Source organism: Gymnogyps californianus, chromosome 15 (genome assembly GCF_018139145.2).
Source record: "Gymnogyps californianus isolate 813 chromosome 15, ASM1813914v2, whole genome shotgun sequence".
Lineage (NCBI taxonomy): Eukaryota > Metazoa > Chordata > Aves > Accipitriformes > Cathartidae > Gymnogyps > Gymnogyps californianus.
Window position 1 is genome coordinate 1,552,669 of NC_059485.1, and position 20,224 is coordinate 1,572,892.

The following is a 20,224-nucleotide window of genomic DNA, read 5'->3' on the forward strand; positions in this document are numbered from 1 at the left end:
ATTCCTCTGATCAGAGAAATCTCCAGGGACAGGACTGTCCATCGCTCACTTTACAGGGAGTTTGAGTGTCTCACCCTCTCTAGATAGTTCCCAAACTATTCATAATACTGAATATCAAGCAGCTTAACAAACAGCAACACACTCTTTGCTTGCAGAGACAATCCAGGGAAGTCCAGTTAACTAAGAATCGCCACAAAAAGGCAGAGCTTTCCTGGGCCAGTGAGCAGGGCTTGCCTGAAAGACAGGCATTGACAGCGGGGGACTTCTACTGCCGGGAGAGCCACCCCACGCAGGAGAACAACATGCTCCCACAGCTGAGGCTCTCCCAGGAGCAGGCACTGCACAGAGAGCTCTCACCCTGCTCCAGCCCCCAATACACCTCCTGCAGTTTTTACACCTCATTAAAAGCAGCAAGGTAACTCTGCTGAAGCTCTGAACTCAGGCTGCGCTAAAAACAGTCTGTAGAGGGGTAAGTTGAGGCGCCGCTGGCCTGGACTCCTGGGGGAGTTGCTGAGCTTGAAAGAAGGGGGACACATACCCCTGTGAGCAACCACCAGCCTCCTCCCTTGCCCCAGGCAGCCACTACGTCCCTCAACCCAACCCATGAGCAAGGGGACGTGTCAGTATGTGCCTCATCATGCCCACGGCAAAGGAGTACAGGCAGGGAAGGGAAGACACGGGGCATAAAAATCGGGAGGGAAGAGTTCTGAAAGACTGAACTTGTTCACGTAATCAGAGTTTTGAGTTAGTGAACGCAGGAAGGATTTTCTCTCAAATGCCTTTCTCGTGGCACAGCTGGGCTTGGCTGAGACAACCCGAGAGGCAGGTACGATCACACTTCAGAAGGTGCCACAGTCATGGCTAGCAGGGGCTAGGAAGATGCCACGGAACAGGCAGACGCTCAGCCCATGAGGTGACTAACTGCTGAACGCCAGCTGAAGCCGCAAAACGCTCAGCACTGCTCAGGACCGACCCTGGTTGACATACAGCCACATCTGCGGCAGCTCTCGGCAGGGCAGAGCAGGCACTAGCACCATCACACGGTGCTCGGCAACTTCCCAGAGCCCGCGGGCCTCCCTGCAGCTCCAGCAGCGGGGTTGTACTTGTGGAGCCCCAGGAAGGCAACGGTTGACTGCAGAAGGGTTTCAGCCAGGGGACACAAACTTACCTGTGGTGCTTCACAAGTGGCTTAAGGTCACCTAAGGCTGCGCTGCCACAGGAACAGGCAGTTGTGGGCCCAGCCCCACCACTCTCACACTGCACAGTGGCTGGTATCACCGTGTGATCCCTCGGGTCAGGGAACCAAACTGCCTGAAAACTACGGAGTTGGGTTTTTTCCCTTGGGTTCAATTAACATCGTGAAAATTCATGTTTGGGTGTTACCAGTGAAGGTACCCGCATTCCCTGACTGAATGTTCTGGTCACTCATCGGGAAACATTCCTTTCTGCAGGGCAGTTTCACCTGCAAGCGATCTGCTGCTGCACGCTGCAGCGAACCAAACCACAAAGCTGGAGCTTTCTGTATTGTCGTGGCTGGATTTACCCCGGTCTTTCTCAGCCTTACTTGAGACCAGCAGTGCCCAGGGTGGGGGACCCCCGGACTTGGAGGGGGAACCAGCAGACTGTGGACAGTTCCCTGCTCCTACAGTTTCCTGCACGATGCTTAGGAAATCCCAAAACTCTTTGATCTTCGCTCCCCAGGTGTGCAGTGAGGACAGCACTGTCTGTTCTCTTGCTCCCTGTCCATGGTGATGGCCAGCAATTTGGACTCATGGTTAGCAAATGTCTGTACAGTACTTGACTCAACGCAGCCCAGTTTTTGGTGGTGCCCCGGGTTATCTTCACCACAACGCACTTTCTGTGAACTACCTCCCCTCCTCGCACAGCTCCCAGGGAGTCTTCCCGACAGCGAAGGCTGTCATGGAAGTGGTTGACTTTCTCACACCAGTTTGCCTCAGCAAGGGCTTTCTGGAACCGTCCTTCACTCACACAGCCCTCTCCCTGCCAACCCAACAAATGTTGTGGCTGTAAGCAAGAGTCACTGACAGACAAACGCTTGAAGCCAAAATGCAACAGCTATTTAACAGGAACACTAACTGCTTAGTACAGACTGAAAAGAATACATCACTGGGGTGAAAATGCACAGGGAGGCAAAATTAAGTGCTGGGATTGAAACAAAGTGTTTGGCAACATTGTCAAAGTTGAAAAAATAACTGCTAGGCCAGAGTTCTTCACAATACAGTTACCCCCCGGGGGGGGACATACAATAGCCTGAACCTGGCTTGCTACATATATATCAAACCTGGCTAACTTATGTACCAGCTTTCTTCTCACACTCATCGGCCCCCAGCAGAGCCTGTCTGAGCCGTTGTCTTTGATATCAATGGAGCTCAAAAGCAAGCTGAACTGAAAGAAGGTCCTCACTTCTGGCTTTCACACAACACAACAGGATCATCAGGTCACAGTCACGGATCAAACAGGAGAAAAGCGTTTGACAGCAAGTCTGTCAGAGGAACCGCAGCTGCGAGCTGGCAGTAGAACAAGGCAGAACTAAACAGCATGTTTGAAATGAGAAGACGATAGCGCAATTTCACTGCCTGCTCCGAGATGTGCAATTGTCTTGGGGCAGTTACAGAGAACTACCACCGAATATCCTATATTGCGTAAGTTGTGAAACCAAAGCACAAGGAAACGAGGTTACTGGGAGATCAAGAAAGAACCATCAGCAACACGTGCCCCAAGTTGGACCAGTAATGGCGCAAAAAAAGAGAAAACTAAGCTCACCCCACGATGAGATACGTCAAATAGCAAAGGGAAGGCAGCCGGGGCGAAGAAGAAAGCAAGACACGGACAGGATTCACCGAGGACCGAACAACACAGGGGGTGACACACGAGCTCCTCTGTGCACCTGGAAAATCACGCTGGCACCGGCACGGAGTTTAAAAACCGATCAACAAACCGCCCGAGGGAAGGGAACGAGGCGGCAGAAGACGCGGCAGTGCTGCCGGGCGGGCGGCAGCCGCCGGAGCTGCCCCGAGCAGCCCTGCAGCGCCCGGGGGAAGCTGCCGCAGGCACCTCCCCAGAGCGGGGCCACCCCACCCGGGCCGCCGCGCAGCCCCTCCGCGGGGAGCCCGCAGCCCAGCGCCCCCGGCCCTCACCGTCCCCCTCACCCAGCCCGGCCCTTCCCCTCACAGAGCTCCCTCAGCCCAGGGCCCGGCCGGCTTCCCTCAGCCGGGCGGTCCCCTCAGCCCGGCCCAGCCCCGCTCGTACCTGGCAGCGGCGGCGGCCGGAGCGCCGGTACCCGGCCCCGGCACATCGCGACCCCGGGCCTGCTCCCCGCTCGTCTAGCGGCTCAGCTGCCGCCCGGGCCGGAAGCCCTGCGCCCCGCGCTCCTCGGGACTTGTAGTCCGGTGCGCCGCCTTCCGCCCGCTCCTGGCCGCGCCTCCGTGACGTTAGGACTACAATTCCCAGCAGCCCTCGCGGCTGAGCGCTGATTGGCGCTTTCCCGGTCACTCTATGTTACAACCACTGTTGCTACTGGCTTGGCTCGGCCTCCCCCAGGGGCCAATCAGACGGCGGCAGACCACCGCCTCGGGCCACGCTGCGCCGCGCGGCGCCATTGGAGCGAGGAAGGGCGGCGACCAATGAGCGCTGGGAGAGGCGGGAAAGCGATCACGCCAACCGCTCGCGATTGGCCGTGTCCGCAGGCAGTCTGACCAATAGCGACGTGGCAGAAGTTATAAAGTCTGCGGCGGGGGCCGGTGGAAGGTCTTTCCAGCCATGAGGTGAGGGGGAGCGGGCAGTGGCGGCGGGGCCGTTAACCGGGGGGGGGGCGTTAATGGCGGCGGGCCGGTGATGATCTCTTATCTACCTTTCTGACACCTCGTCTGAGGGCGGCGGGCGGTCGCGGCCCCTGCTGACGATCCACGGCTGAGGCCCGAGGGAGCCGCGGCGGTGCCGGGCGGGGGCAGGACGGCCCGCTCTCACCGCGCTGCCTTCTCTCCTCAGGATTCGGCGGGAACCGGATCGCGGCGGCCTGAGGGGCGGTGAGGCGGGGACGATGAACGGCAACGTTGGAGCCCGGCCTTCCCGGGGCCTGGGCGGTGCGGCCCGGGCACCGACACCCTCCATGCCCGAACGGCGGGTGCGGGCCCGCCAGCCCTGCCTGCAGGAAGGCTCCCGGGCAGGCAGCGCGGGTTACTCCCGGGGTTCTGAGGTGGTAAAATGCGGTATCGCTTGTTTTTAGTGTGCTATGGCGGTAAGGGGTGCCGAGCCACACACGGGGTGACTGCATCCCCGTGCCCATAAGCTACATCAGGAACCTGCAGCCTCAGGGAAACATGAGTGGGGCTCAGGCGGGTGAAACTGGGGGTGGAATGACTACTTCGTGCCTTGGCATAGCTGCTATTCAAGGGATAGTGTAGGCTGCAGGCTGGGGAGCTGAGCAAGCGATGTAGCTCCGAGGACGGCTAAAAAATGCGCTCTTTTGGGGTTGCCGTATCAAACGGGGAAGCTGCCGTTTCTCATGCTGTACAACTTGGGAGTCAGGGCAGTTTTTAAAGCACAAAGAAGCAGCTGCAGAATTGGCTGAAGTACAGGAAATCAAAAGTCATCGACTCGCTTTACCACATGCGGCGGCTTAAGGTAAACATCATGGTAGGGGGTGGGTGCAGTGTGGGTAACTGAAAGGATTCACAGACAGCAGTTCTCGCAGTACGTATGAACTCCAGTGCTAGATTGTGTAGATGACTAATTTAAATCGTGGAGTCCTTGAGGCTAACTAGCTTTTTAATAAAAGTTTTCGAAAGACTTGTTTTGCTTTTGCTTCTGTTCTTCACAAATCCCTTGAGCGGCGTGTAAAACCACAAACCCCACTTGACACTTTGCATTTGGGCACCCCGCAGACCATCTCTGCTATTACTCTTCACTTTAGGGGAACCCGAGCATCTTAGAATGCGTACTGCAGCTTAGCTTAGCCCAGCTCCCTTTAATTCTTGCCGGGTGCATTGGGGCACCTGAACCCACACTGGTAATGGAAGGATGTAGCTGGGTTCAAGAATGAGCTGAACTATTTGAATGATTAAACAGTGCCGGCGTGTATGTTAGACAATCAAAATACCATTGTAGCCACAAAGATTATTAAAAAAATTTTATTAACAGGAATGAAACAAAAGCTGTAAATGAGAGTCAGCAAAAATGAGAAGTTGCACGTAATGCCGAGTCCTCTGGCTTGTTTGAACGCACTGAACAATTCATTCTTCATCGCTTGGTGGCACTAAAGGCCCGCATAAGAAGATGCCAAAGAACAGTCTGAGGAAGAGCTTTAGGGCAAGGTCAGTGTGCAGGCTTTGGGACACGACTTGTATAGAGGGAACTTGGGGCTGGGGGCTGAGTCTGGCTTAAAGTTTCAGTCTAATACCACAAACGCTGTTGTGACGTCTCTGCTGTAGTAGAGTTAGCTCCCAACAGGCATATTTAAAGTACTCCAAAGGGTGGCATTTACATCTTCCTTATTTAAATTAGTTTTTAAATTGGTTTTGGTCCCACACTGAAGAAGTAAATTAAGAGTTGTCAGCTTTTTCTTCAAGACTGCAAGATTCAAGGCTCTCCCGCCCTGCGAGGGAGAGGGAAGGCAGCAACCTGGTGGGAACATTAAGAATACGGCTGCTTATTTCTGCCTTTAGGGAGACTCCCTGTAGCTTCTGGGGTAGCGTGTCCGTGCAGCGACTGGCACCTCGGGACAGGGGCTGCTGCTGCTGCTGCTGCTGCGCTGCTAAGGCCAGGCTGAGAAAATACAGAGCCAAAGGCAGACCTGGGCACGGATCAGGTATCGGAGCTGCCCGACTGCTGTTCTGCGCCTCTCTGCCGGGCTGGCCCTTCCCTGCACAGCTGGGGTACCAAAATACTGGTACTTAGCAAGCTCAGGACTAGAGGAAATCCCACTCTTTTTTTTTTTTTCCTTAACCTTAGCTAGCAACTGTGTGCTACGCAGCCCAGAACGAGAATGGAGGTGGCTGTAAGATAAGCAGCTTTGTGTAGGAGGTGCTGGTCAAGTAGCAGCCACAGCGAAGCTCACCAAAGCAGCGTGAAACAGCGAGTTTTACAGATTCCTGCACACTTGACAGTGCCCGAGCAACTTCCAGAGCCCTCCCTGTGTTCTGTTGCTACTTTGCAAACAAATCTTAAGAGCGCGCTTGTAGCAGGCGTTACCACCTTTTAGCGCGGGTAACGGTGAAGAGAGTTGTTCCCGTTATTTCAGAGAAGGACTCGGCTGAGGAATGGATGGCTGCTGCTCCGGCGGGAGCGGCTGTGCCAGTGCTGGCCGTCCCCTTGGATCTGTGGGGAGCGCTGCTGCTGAGGTGGGACACGGGGAGGGGGGGCCCTGCCTGCCGTTCCCCCACAGCCCCCGCTTGCTGCTGCCAGCGGAGCTCGCCTGCCTGCTCCTGCCGTGCTGGCACTGGCAGCAGGGGTCAGCTCCAGGCTCTGCGCTGCAAATGTTCCTGCAGGAACGGTTTTTCAATAAATAATTTAAATAAAATTTAAATCGGACAGCTGAAAGACTTGTTTCTCCCTAAAAAGCTATTTAGGAAAAAAATGCTCTGTTCGCAGTAGGTTTATTTTAGGATCCTTTTTCATCCTGTTACTGTGCAGGACCCACTTTAAGCAGTAGCCGCTCATTTTACTGTAGCTCTGAGGAGTCCCTGCCTGCCTGAATCACGCGCAGTAGCTGCGGAGGGTCTTTGTGCGCATCAGGAACGCGGTGCCGGAGCTAACACCCCGCACAAAACAAGGGGCAGGGGCGTCAGAACCAACTGCCGCGAGCTGGTGCTTGGCTGGAGGGTGAAGGAGGGGTGATTTTCTTTGAAGTGGTCCTTTCAGGGCAGCGCGGGGAGGTTCAGGGCAGCGGGCACCTGCTGTCGTGCCGCTGCGTGGGGGATTTTCAAAGAAAACTGCCAAAGGCCAAACACTTCATCCAAATGCACATCGGTACTTAGAAGTGCGGCTTTTTTAAGAAAAAAAAAAAGCCAAATGCCTGACACAGACCAAAGGGGTGAGGAGTCCATTGAAGAGAGCTGACAGGAGAGTCTGAAACCTGTAAAATCAATGCCTACAGCATTCCCCCCAGCTTTCTTCAGTTAAAAGAAAGAGCTGTCCCAAGAGAACTTTGAAGATATCAAAGCATTGTTGCAGTCTAAAAACGCTATCGCACTTACATGAAGGTATTTAGAATAAGCTGCAATACATTGGATTTCTTCTCAATTAAAGTACTAGAAACGGCAGAAGTAAGAGAACCAAAGCCTTTACCGAACAGATAAACATTCAGGAAATCTCTGTACAACAGATAGGTTAGCAGGAGCTTACTCAAACAGACAGCTAAGCTCTTATCTTCTGCAGGGAAGAGGAGAAAGGAGAAACCTTCATCGAGGAGGCGTGTTACACCACATGAAAGATGGACAGACATAAGTAAGCAACTACAAAAATGGTTGCCTTGAAAACAAGTCGTTTTCTGTGTGCCCCAGGCCAGGGCTCTGAACAGCTGAATTCCAGGTACGCGGGGAAAGAAACGGGAATTCGGGACTTTTTCCTACCCAGATGTTTGGAGGGGAGAAGGCGTTCCTTCCCCTTAGTTACACCAAAATCCTTACTAACGTTAAAGAAGCCTCATAACGCTCCTGGCTGCTGCTGAACGGGTAGAGACAGCCGGGTCTACCGACTGCCCCAGCCCTGGAAGGAGCGACGGCGAGACCCCAGCCCGCCCCAGTCCCTTCCCGAACGCCCACCTCCCACCTGCACGGGGACGAGCGGCTGCGAGCCAGGCGGGAGCGACCGGCGAGGGAAGCCGGAGGGCTCGCAGTGCGGATGGATGCGATGGGGGCTCGGGGAGCAGCGCCTGGCACACGGCCGCAGCACGGCTAGCATCCGCCCCATCCGAGAGAGCTTTTTCTGCGGCTCCTTCCATTCCCCACGTCTCAGCTCACCTTTTAGGCAGATACAGACACGACAGACAGACATGCACACGTTGTCCACGAGGAGAGAGCGCGGCGCACAAACACTTGGCATGAGTCTCTGTACAAATGCACCGAGCGCATTAGGACCTGCAGCAGCCCGAGCCTCTCCCTTCCTTCTTCACGTAGTCGTGGAGCTTGAATTTGGGCTCGTTGGGCAGCTTCATGGACCTGTGCTTCAGTTCCCTGCGGGAAGGGGAAAAACGTGCTACTTTTCTGCCTACGCTGCCTGCTTCTAAGCTGGCTGGCCCAGCTCAGTTGAACTCAACTTGATCTAGATGGTTTGCTAAAGCTCCTCCTGATGAGACATTCCATATCTTGTGTGAGATGGCAAGTACTTGCCAGCACAAGAGCTGAAGGTGGGAGCCCAGGGAATGAAAAGGTGGGTGACAGTGCCAGCCTTTCTCTCAAAGACTGCTGTCCCCCCTGCGGGAGAGGTGCCCGGCACAGCCGCCACACCAGTCACTTACTTTGCAATGGCTGTGAACGCTAATTCAACATTGAGGCCACTTTTTGCGCTGGTTTCCATAAAGGGCACTCCATACTCCTGCGGGACAAGACACACCGGCATCAGAAACATCACCCGGGGTGTTCCCGGGAGCTCCTGGCTCGCGCTGAGCCCCGGCAGCCCCGGCCGACATCGGTGCCTGCCGCAGGAGCTCATACCCCATCCTGGGAGAGGAGCTCTGCCACGGCGGGCAGGAAAAGCTGAGCGAGGGTTCACAGCTCAGGCGTTTCTTACACAACTTTGGAAATAATTTTTGAGGACAAAGCAGTGAAAAACATTAGTGGAAGCTTAGAGGAAGAAGAGCAGATGAGGAGGAAGAGGAGAGCAAGACAAGGGAAGAAAAGCAAAGTGCTCCCAGACATATTTTGGGTCAGACTGGTCTCCAGTTAACCATTTCACTGGTATGCATCATCAAGTACATGTTGGTGTGCTCACACATCACCAGTCAGAGCATTTAACAACCGACTCCGCTGCAGCAGACGGACGCATCACGTACCTTGGCTAATTTTTCTCCATCTTCCCTTTTCACCACTCTGTCCTGGGCTGAATCCACCTGCCGACAGTAATGGCAAAGAGCAATTTGAGATGATTTGGAAGGTCACCAGCAGGCAACCCCCATGTCCTCTTATGCCCTCCCAGGCTCCCCTGCCCGCGGCTGCAGCACGGCTGGGTCGTGGGACCATCAGGGGAGGAAGAGGAGGCTCTGGCGAAGCCGTGGGGCTCGGCTCACCTTGTTTCCCAGTAACATGAGGACCACGTCTTGCTGTGCGTATTCATGAATCTCTGTCAGCCAAGCCTGGAGGGAGACAGCCAGAGAGAGGGGTTAGCAACAGCTCCAGGGGGAGGAGGAAGGACGGGGGGCTGCTCCGGTCCTGGGCACCGGGCACCCTCTGTGGGCAACGCTGCCGTCCCTGAGCAATGCCGGGGGGTGTTACGTGGACACAGGGAGGAGGTGGCTGGGGGTTAGATGCAAAAGAAAAAGCCCAGCTCAGAAACTCGGTTGTGCAGAGCGGGAGTTGCAGGCAGGGAGCAGCCGGTCCCGCAGATCCCCTGCGATTCAGCAGCACCCTGGGGAGAGGAGCTGCCTCTTCCCCCGCGGTTCGGCAGGAGAAGCCATCCAGCAGCCAGCAACTCAGCCCTGGGGATGCCCTTTCCCAGAGAGCCCTGTGGATGAGTAGGCGCCCTGGGGTGCCACCGAGCCCCAGGGGACCCGCTTTGCCAAGCAAGCCCGGCACCCCACTTTGGCTGCTGACCAGGCTCCAATTTTCAAGAGTAACAGCAGCCTTTCAACCCTGCTGCCCGCTCCATCTGACCACAGGCGCTTGTAGGACTTTAACCCAAACTCCCCCTCGGTTGGGACCTTAAAACTAAACCTCCTTTTGGAGGATAAGGCTGAGAGTTTGCTCCGGGACGTGCCCCATGCCCATGTCCTGCACGCGCTGCCCCTGTGCTGAGCACACTCGTCCCGGCAGGCGGCTGAACCTGCCTCCCCGAGCCATGGGGTGGCTTCCCTGCCCTCTAATCCAGCCTAATCTAATCAAACCTGCCCTAATTCCCCATAATCCCCGACCCTGTGGTGCAAGCAGCTGCTTGCTGCCTCCTGGGTGGGCAGCACTGCTGCAGCCTGTGCTCCGGCTCCGAGCACCGGACGATCCCTGCTCCACCACCGCTCCTCACCCAGCAGCATCCTGCAGCAGCACCCAGCCAGCCAGGGAAGCAAGGACGATTCAGGATTAGAGCCTGTCACTGACGATATGTGGGAGCCCGACACATGCGGACGCAGCCCCGGGACCCCATCGCACCCTGGCTGGGCTCGGGGCACTCAGCTCCATGGATGGGTTGGTTCAAGGGACACTCAATCCCTGCTGACAACCCCCCTCCGCTCCCTTTTGGCACCGCTCCCCCCTTCGTCCCTCTTTCCAGCGCCTTGCAATCACCCTGGGTGCTTGTTCCTCCCCGCCGGGGCCGTGCATGCCCCATGGACGTCCCTTCTGCAGCCGTCTGTCCTGCGTCCCCGTGGGGCCAGGAGAGCTGATGCTGCAGATGGGGCCGCGTTACCCAGCAGCATGAAACCTCCAAGTGATTTTCCATCTCATTGCAGGATCACAACCTCAGTGCAGACCCGCAGCCTGGTTAACGACCAGCACTCACTCTCCATTACGCCCAGCAGCAGATGCCTCTCCTCAAACCATCCTGCTGCTCAGGCTGGAAAATGCCACCGCTGGCCAGTCCCAGCTTGCAGGAAGCATTCCCAGTGCCAGTGACATGGGAGCAGGGTGGCAGGATGTGCCCTGTCCCCCGCCACGGGACTGTGGGCGCAGGGGAGGGGTGGCAGGCGCAGGAATGCTGACAGAAGGATGCTCTGGAGTAGGGACAGCTCCAGGCACCCGGGGCCAGGCAGTCAGGGGGGTCGGGGTGGTGCAGGACCCCCCAGGAGCTGGTGTGGCGGATCATGGCCCCCTGCTCCCCACCCCGGGGTGTTAATGCCGCATGGCACCTCCTGCGCTATTGAACAGGGTGGTTTTGCAGGCGTGCAGCCCGCTCGCCGCAGATGCACGAGGTGTACTCCGTGTCCGGGACATGAGCAATTACATCCTATTCATTCAGCGCTAATTGCTCCCCGGGCTCACGGCACGCTCTGCCGGCGCTGGCGTAGGTGGCCCCCAGCAGCCGCACGGGTCCGGCGGGGCGAGGGGAGGGGATGCCGAGGCCAGGTCCTCCTGGCCCCCCGCACAGGGATGTGCCTGCGGGCAGCATTTGCTCTCCCCACCTCTGCCAGATTTAACGGAGCCCTCTGCTCCGACAACCGCTCCTCAGCACTGCTGAAGCACCCGCATCGGGGCTGAGGGTCAGCCGGGGGGGGCTGGGTCTGCGGGGAGGGGGCAGACTCGGGCAGCACAAGGGACCCCCGCAAAAGCCGTCAGGAAGGGCAGGCCTGCTGGGGGTGAGGAGCGTGCAGCAGGATGCGACCCTCTCCCCTGCCCGGGTTTGGCACCAAGGCGGGTGGGGGCAATGCGGTGCCCAAGCCCGACCCGTCGGGACCCAAAGGTGCAGAGGAGGACGAGGGAGAACCTCGCTCGGTAAAGCTGCCCATGCTCATTTACCGGAGCAAGTTCTCCAGCTGGTGCTGTAATTACACACAGCATTAATTTGCCGGTGAAGTGAATCCATCACCTCTTTTATTTGCTATGAAAGGAAAAACCTTCTCTGCCCTGTCCTCTGGTGTCCTCGTAGGCAGACCCACTGTCAGACAGGCGCTCGGCATTAACCACAGCCCTGCTGGAAACCATCACGGTTCACACCTCCAACACGCATCTCCTGTGGCACGTACGCCCTCCCTGGGGCCGACCCGCAACCACGAGCCAGCCCATCGCACACAAGGGACGGGCAGGAGGGGCCCGGGGGTGCTGCCGTACCTGAATGTTGTCGAACGACGCTTTGTTGGTGACGTCGTAGAGCAGGAGCAGGGCTGCGGAGAGAGGGACGGTGCGTTAGTGCCGGTGCCGTGGTGCCAGGCAGGAGCACGGCCAAGCAGAGCCCACGGCTCAGAGCTTGCTCTGCACTGTTCCCCGAGGCAGCGTGCGCTCCGCTGCCGGTCACGCCTGGGGTTAAAGCACCGCCGAGGTCCCTGCTGTAAAATATAAAGCAACATGCTTTAAATCCACCACAGGCAATGCCTTAGACTCCTGGTGTTTGCACCTCAACATGCAGAGGCTCCTCCATCCTTGGCGGCTGCTTCCTACGGGGAAACCACTCCGGTGATTCCCGACTCACCTGGCCTGGAGTTGCGGCTCGGGGCCCCGAAGAGCCGGAGGGAGGGGGCTCCCCCCACCCCGAGAAGCAGAGGTGGCCGTGCTTACCGTGGGCGTCCCGGTAGTAGGCGTGGGTGACGCTGCGAAAGCGCTCCTGCCCGGCCGTGTCCCAGATCTGGAAGGCAAGACAGGAGCAGAGGGGTCAGCCAGGACCTGCCGCCGCGTGGGCGGGGGGACCCGCCCAGCACCAAAACCAACACCAAACCAAACGGCACAGTGCAACCCCAGGAAACTTCTTCAGCCTTTTGCTTCTAGGGACAGTAATAGGAAAAATGACAAGTGCAGTAAATACTGAAGCAGCACCTCCCCGCTCCTCAGCGCGTGGAGACGGTGGTGCGTGGCAAAGGGCTCCCGACATGTCCCTTAATCGGAAAATCCATCCAGCAGATGGATGCGTGGGGACCCGCTAATTTAATTTATCAGTTTTTAATGCAGCAATACGTTTGCAGAGTGCCACGCTGCTGTCGGGGGAAGATCAGCGCTAATGTTGTTATTGAGCTCCTGGCAAAGGGGTCAAAGAAACGGTCGGGTCTTGGGGGGCCGGAGCGGCTTGGGCTGCGGGGGGACATGAAATCTCCTGTGTGTCCTGCGGGCTGGATGCAGGCTGAGCCAGGAGACGTGGATCCCTTCAGAGGATCTTACTCCCTCTCACCATCCTCCGGCTCTTCCAAAGCAGGAGCTGCCTGGAAACGCCGGGCAAACCCCGCAGGTGCTGCTCCGGTCTCACCGGCTCCGGCCGCAGTCACCGAGCGGCAAGGAGGCAGGTGGGCTGGGACGGGGGTCACCGCGGCCAGAACGGCCCCCAGCCTCGAGCAGGCTCCCGCCGAGGGGACAGAGCAGCCAAAAGGGCTCGTAAGGCTGTCCCGGGGCGGGAGACACAACAGCAAAGGATGGAGATGGGGGGACCCGCTTCTGGGGTGCTCCTCTGCCGAGGGGCTTTGCCCAGCCCCAAACACCCAGGGGTGGGCGAGGGAGCTGCTGCCAGGGCCACGGGGACGTACCTGCAGCTTCACCTTCACCCCATCCACCGTCAGCACCTTATTCTGAAAGAGAAGAGAAAGGGCGGTGAGGGGCGAGCATGGCTGCGGGACGCCAAGGACCCCGGGGAGACACGTGCACCCTGGCCCCCCATTCCGGGCAGCGTTTCCCCTCAAACCCTCGGGCTGATCTCCTCTCTCCGCTTTTTAAACTTGCAGACATTGGTCCCAGCGCCTGTTGGAGCCATTTGCACCGTGGCCCAGCCAGAAGATCATTCCCTGCGGCTGCTGCAAGCTACATCTATTCGGATACTTAAATCCTCGCGTCTGCAAGGCTGATTTAGTGCAGTGCGTGGCTCGGGCTAGAAGACCTCTGGCAATAAATTAATGAGTACCAGCATCCCATCTTAATGGCCTTCAAAAGACACAGCCTTCAAAAGACACAGCCAACTCCTCCATATTCAGTCAGCAACTTAAAAATAACTTCTCTTCCTGCTGTTTGTACCTATTTTTCTGCCAGCAAGCACCAGTTTCTCTCTCTTTTGGTTTTTTTTTTTTCTGTTTTGCTTGTTTCTAGCAGGAAAGGTGGGAAGGAGGAGGAGAGGGGGCAGGGTTTTCCCCAAAGCCATTTCCACGCTGTCCCGCAGGGTTTTCCCCAAAGCCAACAGGAAACTTTTTGTGACGGCCTGGAGCACGCCCCGGCAGAGCCGGGAGCAGTGTGGGGCCGTGGGGGGAGCCCATCGGTGCCCCTCCGGGCGGCTGTGGCAGGGGACAGATCCTGACCGTGTGCCAGAGCGATCACCAGCCCGGCGAGCTGCACCAGGCTCTCCAAACTTTAATCAAACGCAATCCTAAAGATCCAGCGGTCCCAGGGGAAGGAGCAGAGAAGAGATTAATTTGCCTGCTAGATCCACAGAAATTGGCACGGTAATCAGTAGGACGTGATGAAAACACGGCCAGGGAACAGTGCGCCGGTGGGACGGTGCTGCCGATTTAAATCCCATTTGCTCCGGAGCAGGCATGGGGTGCTTTCCCCTCCCCAGGCACACGGCCGTGGCATGGCCAGGGCTGCCCCAACCCCAGCTGGGCTCTGCCGGCTCGGCCCCACTCCCTGCCTTCCCTGGCACCGACTGGCAGGAGCACGGGCTCTGCCCCGGCTCACCCCACCCGACACGGGACACGTCACCAGCTCTGGTGCCACCAAAAACCCTCCCAGGCAAACAGCGGCACACACATGCCGAGAGCCATCCCCACGCATCCCACACCGCTTCGGCACCAAGTACCAGGAACCTCGGGATGCTGCCGCCCGGCATCACCCCGTCAGGACAGCGCCGGTGGGGCTCTTCATTTCTGTTTTGATGTTTTTAATTAGGGCAGAGGGAGCATCTCGGCTCCTGCACATCCACGCTCGCCGAATAGCGAGGATACGGGCGAGGAGGAGAGGGCAGGAGTGAGCCAGAGCGCTAAATTTACAGTCTGCTCAAGCAGGCGCAGGGGAGACGATCGCGGTTTATAAATACCTTCAAAGGCAGCGACCGAGACGAGGGAGCGGAGTGATTCACAGCCCGGGAGCGGTAAAAATAGGCAGCCAGGCTGTGGGGTGGGGGAGCCGAAAAGCGGGGAACCGGCCGGGGGCTTGGCACTGGCTCGCCGTGCCCCGCGCACCGAGCCGAGGCTTTCCCCAGGACACGAAGCCGGGGCCGCTGAAGGCTTGAAGTGCTTAAAACCGAGGGTCCCCGCTGCCGCGAGGTGCTCCCCAACCCCCGGCACCTCCACGCGCCAGCTCCCCAGCGAGCACGGCCACGAGCTGTCCCTGGGGTGGAAACGCATGCCACGGCAAACGGTGCTGAGAAAACCCGAGTGGAGGAGCTGCACCTTCACCATCATCCCAGCAGACGGAGAACCGCGCTGCCAGGCACCCGACTCGCGGGTGAGACGGGGCAGCTTCACTTTCTGCAGAAGGTCCGCTTTCTGAGCTCAACTCGCCCTCCAAAACCCCGGGTCCCCGCACCGGAGGCACCGGCGCATCCTGCAAGGCGCCGGGGCTGGGAGCCCCGGGCTCTGCACCGGCGCGATGCTCGTCCAAACGCCATCCCCAGTCGGTGGCAACCAGCTGCCGATGCCACCTGCCAGAGACCGCGCCAGGGACGCCGTGCCAGGAGCTGCAGAGGAAGGAAAACACTCTGCATTTCCCCGTTGGCCCCGGAGCGCCTGGCTGCTCCGGATCTCGGCACAAGCGCCAGCAGCCCTTGCAGGGGACGAGGATGCTTGGTGTGATGGATGATGACAAGGGGACGAGGACACCGGGAGCTTCACGTTAAAATATGCACCAAACAAGTGCCCTTCCCCGCGCAGCCCCACGGCCGCACCAGCACCTCCGGGTCGGAGCAGAGTGTGCAGCGAGGGGCGGCTGTGCTCGGGGACGCGGCCGTATCCCCAGCGTGGCTGTGCTCCAGGGGTGACCGGCCACTGCGAGCGGGAGGGAGAGAGAACATGGCCCCAGCCCCAAGCAGGGACCAGCCGAGCTGAAGCAACCACAAAGCATCTGGTGAGCAGCCAAAAAAACTGAAGCTCTGGTGCTGCACCTCAGGCATCGACCTCCACTTCAGGAGCTTAATTAAAAGCAAAGCTGGCAGCAGCAGGATTCACACTAATTGTGACTGACCTACATTTTAGGAGGGGGGAAATGCTTAAACCTAATTAAAGTCTGCACAGGGACCCAGGTGCTGCTGGACCAGGCTGGGGAAAAAACTGGATTCCCTGGGGTTTCGGTGTGGAACAGAGAGGCGTTTCAGGGCAAGTATTTGCAGAGATGCTCCTGCAGGCAGGAGACGCAGCCAGAGCTGTCCGGAGCAGCAGCTCCTGCCTGCATCCCTGCCTGCATCCCTGCCTGCCCCAGAGCACAGGGCGGCTGCAAAACGTGCGTGAAGAAGCCGAGCAGAAGGTGGGAGGAGCGGGGTGGGAAAAGGCAGGGGCTGCCGCCAGCAGCACACAACGGCTCCCGTCGGTGCCACGTGAACCAGATGTCCAAGTCTTCCCCCATACCACGGCTAATAGACTTTCCAGCTTCCAATTATTATAATTTTTTTAAGGAGCTGCAGTTCAATTCCATACTCAGAACGCTTCAAAGGCACAGCTGGGGGGTTTAACGATGAATAAGCAGCCAAAGACAAAAGACGACGTGTGTCAATGCACTGAAACATGAAATACACTGCCAGGCCTGATCACAATGAGAGGGGCTGTGTTGTTCGGGGTTCGTTCTTAATCTTGCACAGTTTAATATAATAGAGGTAATACTCACAGCAGGCCACCCGCTATGCAAAAGTGGGCAGGAAAGCCATCCCCGCAACTCAGCTCTGTTGTCGCCCTTTGCAATTTCAGTTTTTGTGTGTCCTTTTTCCAGGGGCGTTGACAATGTTATTAAAATGTCTTCTAGCAGGGGCTGCAGCGGAATGCCTGGAGTGCCTTTGTTGGAGGAACATGATGCTCGTAAGTTAAATAGTCCTCGGGACGTCAGATAAATAAAGTTGGAACCTTGCAGATGCAGGAAAAATTAAATTACCAAGTGCAGATGGTCCTCAATTAAGAGCAGCGTTATCAACACACCAACGGCCCCGCGGGCTGCAGCCCCGGCGTGATCCTGCCCCAGCGACTGCTTGAGAGCAGCCATTCGGCAGCAGAAAGGAGGGAGGAGAAGGTGCCCGTGATGGAGCGAAACCACGCTGTCCCCCGAAACGTGCACCCTGCGACGGACGATGCTCCCACCCAAATCAAGGTGCTCCCGCCGCCGGGCTGCTGCCCCGCACTGCTCTCAGGTTAGCCGGTGAGCGGCTGCAGTTTGGGTAATGCCGCTCCCCCGGTCCACAGGGTCCCCACGGTGCCGGTGAACCACACCGGGAGCAACCGGCACATCCCAGCCCATCTGCAAGCACCTGAGCCCACGCCGGCGAAGGCTGCAGCGTAACCCAGGGTCAGCAATCGCACGACAACCCGGCCTCTTCCCAGCTTTTCCACGGATTAACTCATTAATTAAAGCCTTAAAAATTAAATCGGATACATGGATTAACTCGCTTCACAATCAATCTGACAAATGGAAAGCCGCTCGCTGACACCACTCAGGCTCCAACCAGGGGAACCCCTCACCCTGGCTCCCCGGCGCCTCGGATGGGTGCTGGCCCCAGCGATGCTGCCCAGGAGCACCCACCAACACCCACCCACCCACCAGAGCATCCCCCTGCGCGGCACGGCTGCAGCCCAGCATGCATGGCCCCAAAGCGGGGAAAGGGGATGGGCAGCGTTTTGGGACCGGCTGAGGGACCCCGGTGTGCCCGGCCCGCAGCCCCACTCCTCCCCAAACCATTGGGGTTGTTGCCTGGAGAGGAGGAGAGGAGCGGAGAAAAACCCGGGGGGCTGCGGGGTCCCGGCAGGGACTGAGGGCATGCGGCCCCGTCACCGCTGCCAGGGGCGCTGGCACAGCCAGGGCTGTGGTGCGGTGGGCTCGTCCCCGGAGCCGGTGGGGGTCTGTCCCCCAGCCATCCCCGTCTCCCCTTTTACAACGGAAAAGAAAAAAAACCCCAAATGTCATTAGTGCGCTCCGGAGGCAGCCCCTGCGGCCAACCAGGGGCGAGTTCTTGCAGAAAGGGGAAAAAACTGTATTAGCGAATATACATCAAACCCGACTGAAGGCGGCTGGGGCACCGGCTGAGTTAATTAGCGGCGGTAACGGCTCTGCCGTGGGCTGCGGGACTGACAGCGCAGCCACCCAGCAAACTTCATGAGGGCTGCAGCATCACACGCTGGCCGGGGCGAGGTGGGCTGCCAGGTCCCCGTCGCTGCTCGGGAGCACACGGGGAGCGGGTGATAGATTGCGGCATGCTTTATTTTAGGAAGGCAGGAGGAAAACAGCAGCACAGCAGGGGCGAGCTGGCTGAAGGGATGCTGGGGGATCCCAGCCCCATGCCAAGGCAGGACCCGGATCCAAATTCCCACTCGGCAAAGCCCGGGGAGCCCCCGCCTCCACGAGCACAAATGCTCCTGTGCCGGGAGGAGCTGGGATGCAGTTGTGATGGGGCTATAGCAGACAGACAAATAAACACCACCTCCAAAAGCGGCTGCAAAAATAGATTAAGGATCGATATGGAAATCTGCCCAAAACAGCAGGACACTGCATTAAATTTGCTCATTAAAACCCTGAAGTTTTCCCACACACGCGCGTGCTGCTGCCAGCAAGCTGGTCCTGGCGGCTCAGCATCTTCTCCAGCCACGGCAGCCTGGCTCAGGGACAGCCCGGCCCTCTGCCAAGGTCAGGGCTCGAAGAGCAGCCCCCTCTTTGCTCCCTCAGTACAAGCGGTTCTCTAAAAACTTGGTCCCTCAAAATTAAAGCAGCCAAACGGAGTGATTTTTGAGACTGAAAATGAGAAAATGTCATTTTCATTTGAGAAAATGGGAAAAAAAAACCCAAACCAAATTGCTGTTTGCTTGCAGCCTGGGAGAATCGTTTTGTTGGGATCCAGCACTCACTCTCCTAACGCAGCCATAAATTAGAAAATGTGAGCAGCTCTAGAGGAGGAGGAGGAGGAAGAGGAAGGTCCCCTCCGCTCCCTGCCTCTGGTGCTTTTGCTCCGAGCGGCTGCGGGCCCCGCTCTCGGCGCAGGCTTTGCACCGTGCATCGCTCCAGAGATGCCGGGAGGCGGCCCTCTGCATCAGCACCGACACGTTGGTCAACATGGGGTGCCCAAACAGGGGGTGCCCAAAACAGGGGGTGCCGGGAGGCTGGGACACGGCAGCAGGGTCTGGCTGGGGGTACGGACCATCTGAGCAGGCGCCGGGCGAGGAGCTGGAGCTTTTCCGACTCTCCAGCTCTGCATTATTTACAGCCTGTGCACAACCCCGGCATGGCACAGGGAGCGCGACAGCAGCTCGGCGCGAGCCCAGGGCCCCGGGGGGAGCACCCGGCAGGTTTTGGCTCTGCCGTCCCCCCGCCCCGTGGCGTTCAGCAGCCGGGAGAGCGGCTGTGCACAGCAGCCCGGCACGATGCCACGGGGGAGCCCCAAGCACGGCTGTGCCCGAGCCCATCGCAGCGGACCTGACCTCGAGGAAAAAGCTGCCCAGAGCTTTTGTTGGACAAACTGCCGTGGCAGCAGCTGGTTTTAAAACCTCCTGTTATTTCTGCTGGGGGGGGTAACAAAAGGGAAGAGAGCGGGAGGCTGATATTGCACAAGGATCTGCACTTCCGAAATCAAGATCTGTCCAGTGAGACAAACAGTAACCGGGAACAAATATTTAAGTTTCAGCAACCATGAGCAGACACCAGAGCAATAACAGCAGCGCTGAGCTCTCAGCTCAACTTCGCACAAGCTTTCAAAGCATGTTATGGCGGGGCTGCTCTGCCCATCACCGGTTCACGGGGCAGCGCAGGCGTTCCTCCCGGCCACGCAGCCAGTGCGCCCAGCACAGCCCGGCCACGCGGCGCGTCGATGGAGAACGCAGCCAGCCAGCCCACCACCCCCAGGCTTAGGAGAAAAACATTTCAGAAGCACATTTTCTGCAAGAGAGGGGAGGGAACAGCCTAGATGCTGCACTGGAGCCTGCGGAAAGCCGCTGGGGACGGGGAGAGCGGAGCAGGGACACGGGCTGGATACAGGGCTGTGCCATGGTGTGGCTGGACACAGTCCTGCTCCAGCCGTGCTGAGTCCTGCTGGAGGATCACCCAGGCACTGGGAAACATCTTTGACGATCCTTCTCCTCCTCCTCCTCAGCTGTGGAGCAGCTGTGCCACCACCGGCGACGAGCCAGAGCAGCCCCGGCACACATCCCTGGGGAGACCCAGGGAGACCCGGGCAGCCAGCACACCCCGCCACGGTTCCCTCCGCCTCGTCCCATAAATCTTCTGCTCAGAGAGAAAACCCGACCATCCATCTT

General features: G+C 58.2%; 1 protein-coding gene and 1 non-coding gene across 3 annotated transcripts in view; one reads left to right on the forward strand and one right to left on the reverse strand.

The window, feature by feature from the left end:
* The first annotated feature begins 3,847 nt into the window (after positions 1-3,847).
* Positions 3,848-3,939, forward strand: LOC127022675 (small nucleolar RNA SNORD60). Its single transcript, XR_007767368.1, has one exon. It is a non-coding gene; the product is annotated as a small nucleolar RNA SNORD60 (small nucleolar RNA).
* A 3,821-nt stretch (positions 3,940-7,760) lies between these two features.
* Positions 7,761-20,224, reverse strand: part of RAB26 (RAB26, member RAS oncogene family) — a 31,578-nt gene continuing 19,114 nt past the window's right edge. The window contains exons 3-10 of one of the 2 annotated variants that reach the window (XM_050905859.1): positions 13,328-13,369; positions 12,375-12,441; positions 11,931-11,983; positions 9,245-9,310; positions 9,011-9,067; positions 8,477-8,553; positions 8,097-8,192; positions 7,761-7,979 (exon numbers count right to left, since the gene is read on the reverse strand). In XM_050905859.1, the coding sequence (XP_050761816.1) occupies positions 7,976-7,979; positions 8,097-8,192; positions 8,477-8,553; positions 9,011-9,067; positions 9,245-9,310; positions 11,931-11,983; positions 12,375-12,441; positions 13,328-13,369 (462 nt within the window). In that variant the 3' untranslated portion in view covers positions 7,761-7,975. Of the gene's footprint in view, positions 8,193-8,476; positions 8,554-9,010; positions 9,068-9,244; positions 9,311-11,930; positions 11,984-12,374; positions 12,442-13,327; positions 13,370-20,224 lie in introns of both variants that reach the window. The other variant, XM_050905858.1, reaches the window with a different exon arrangement.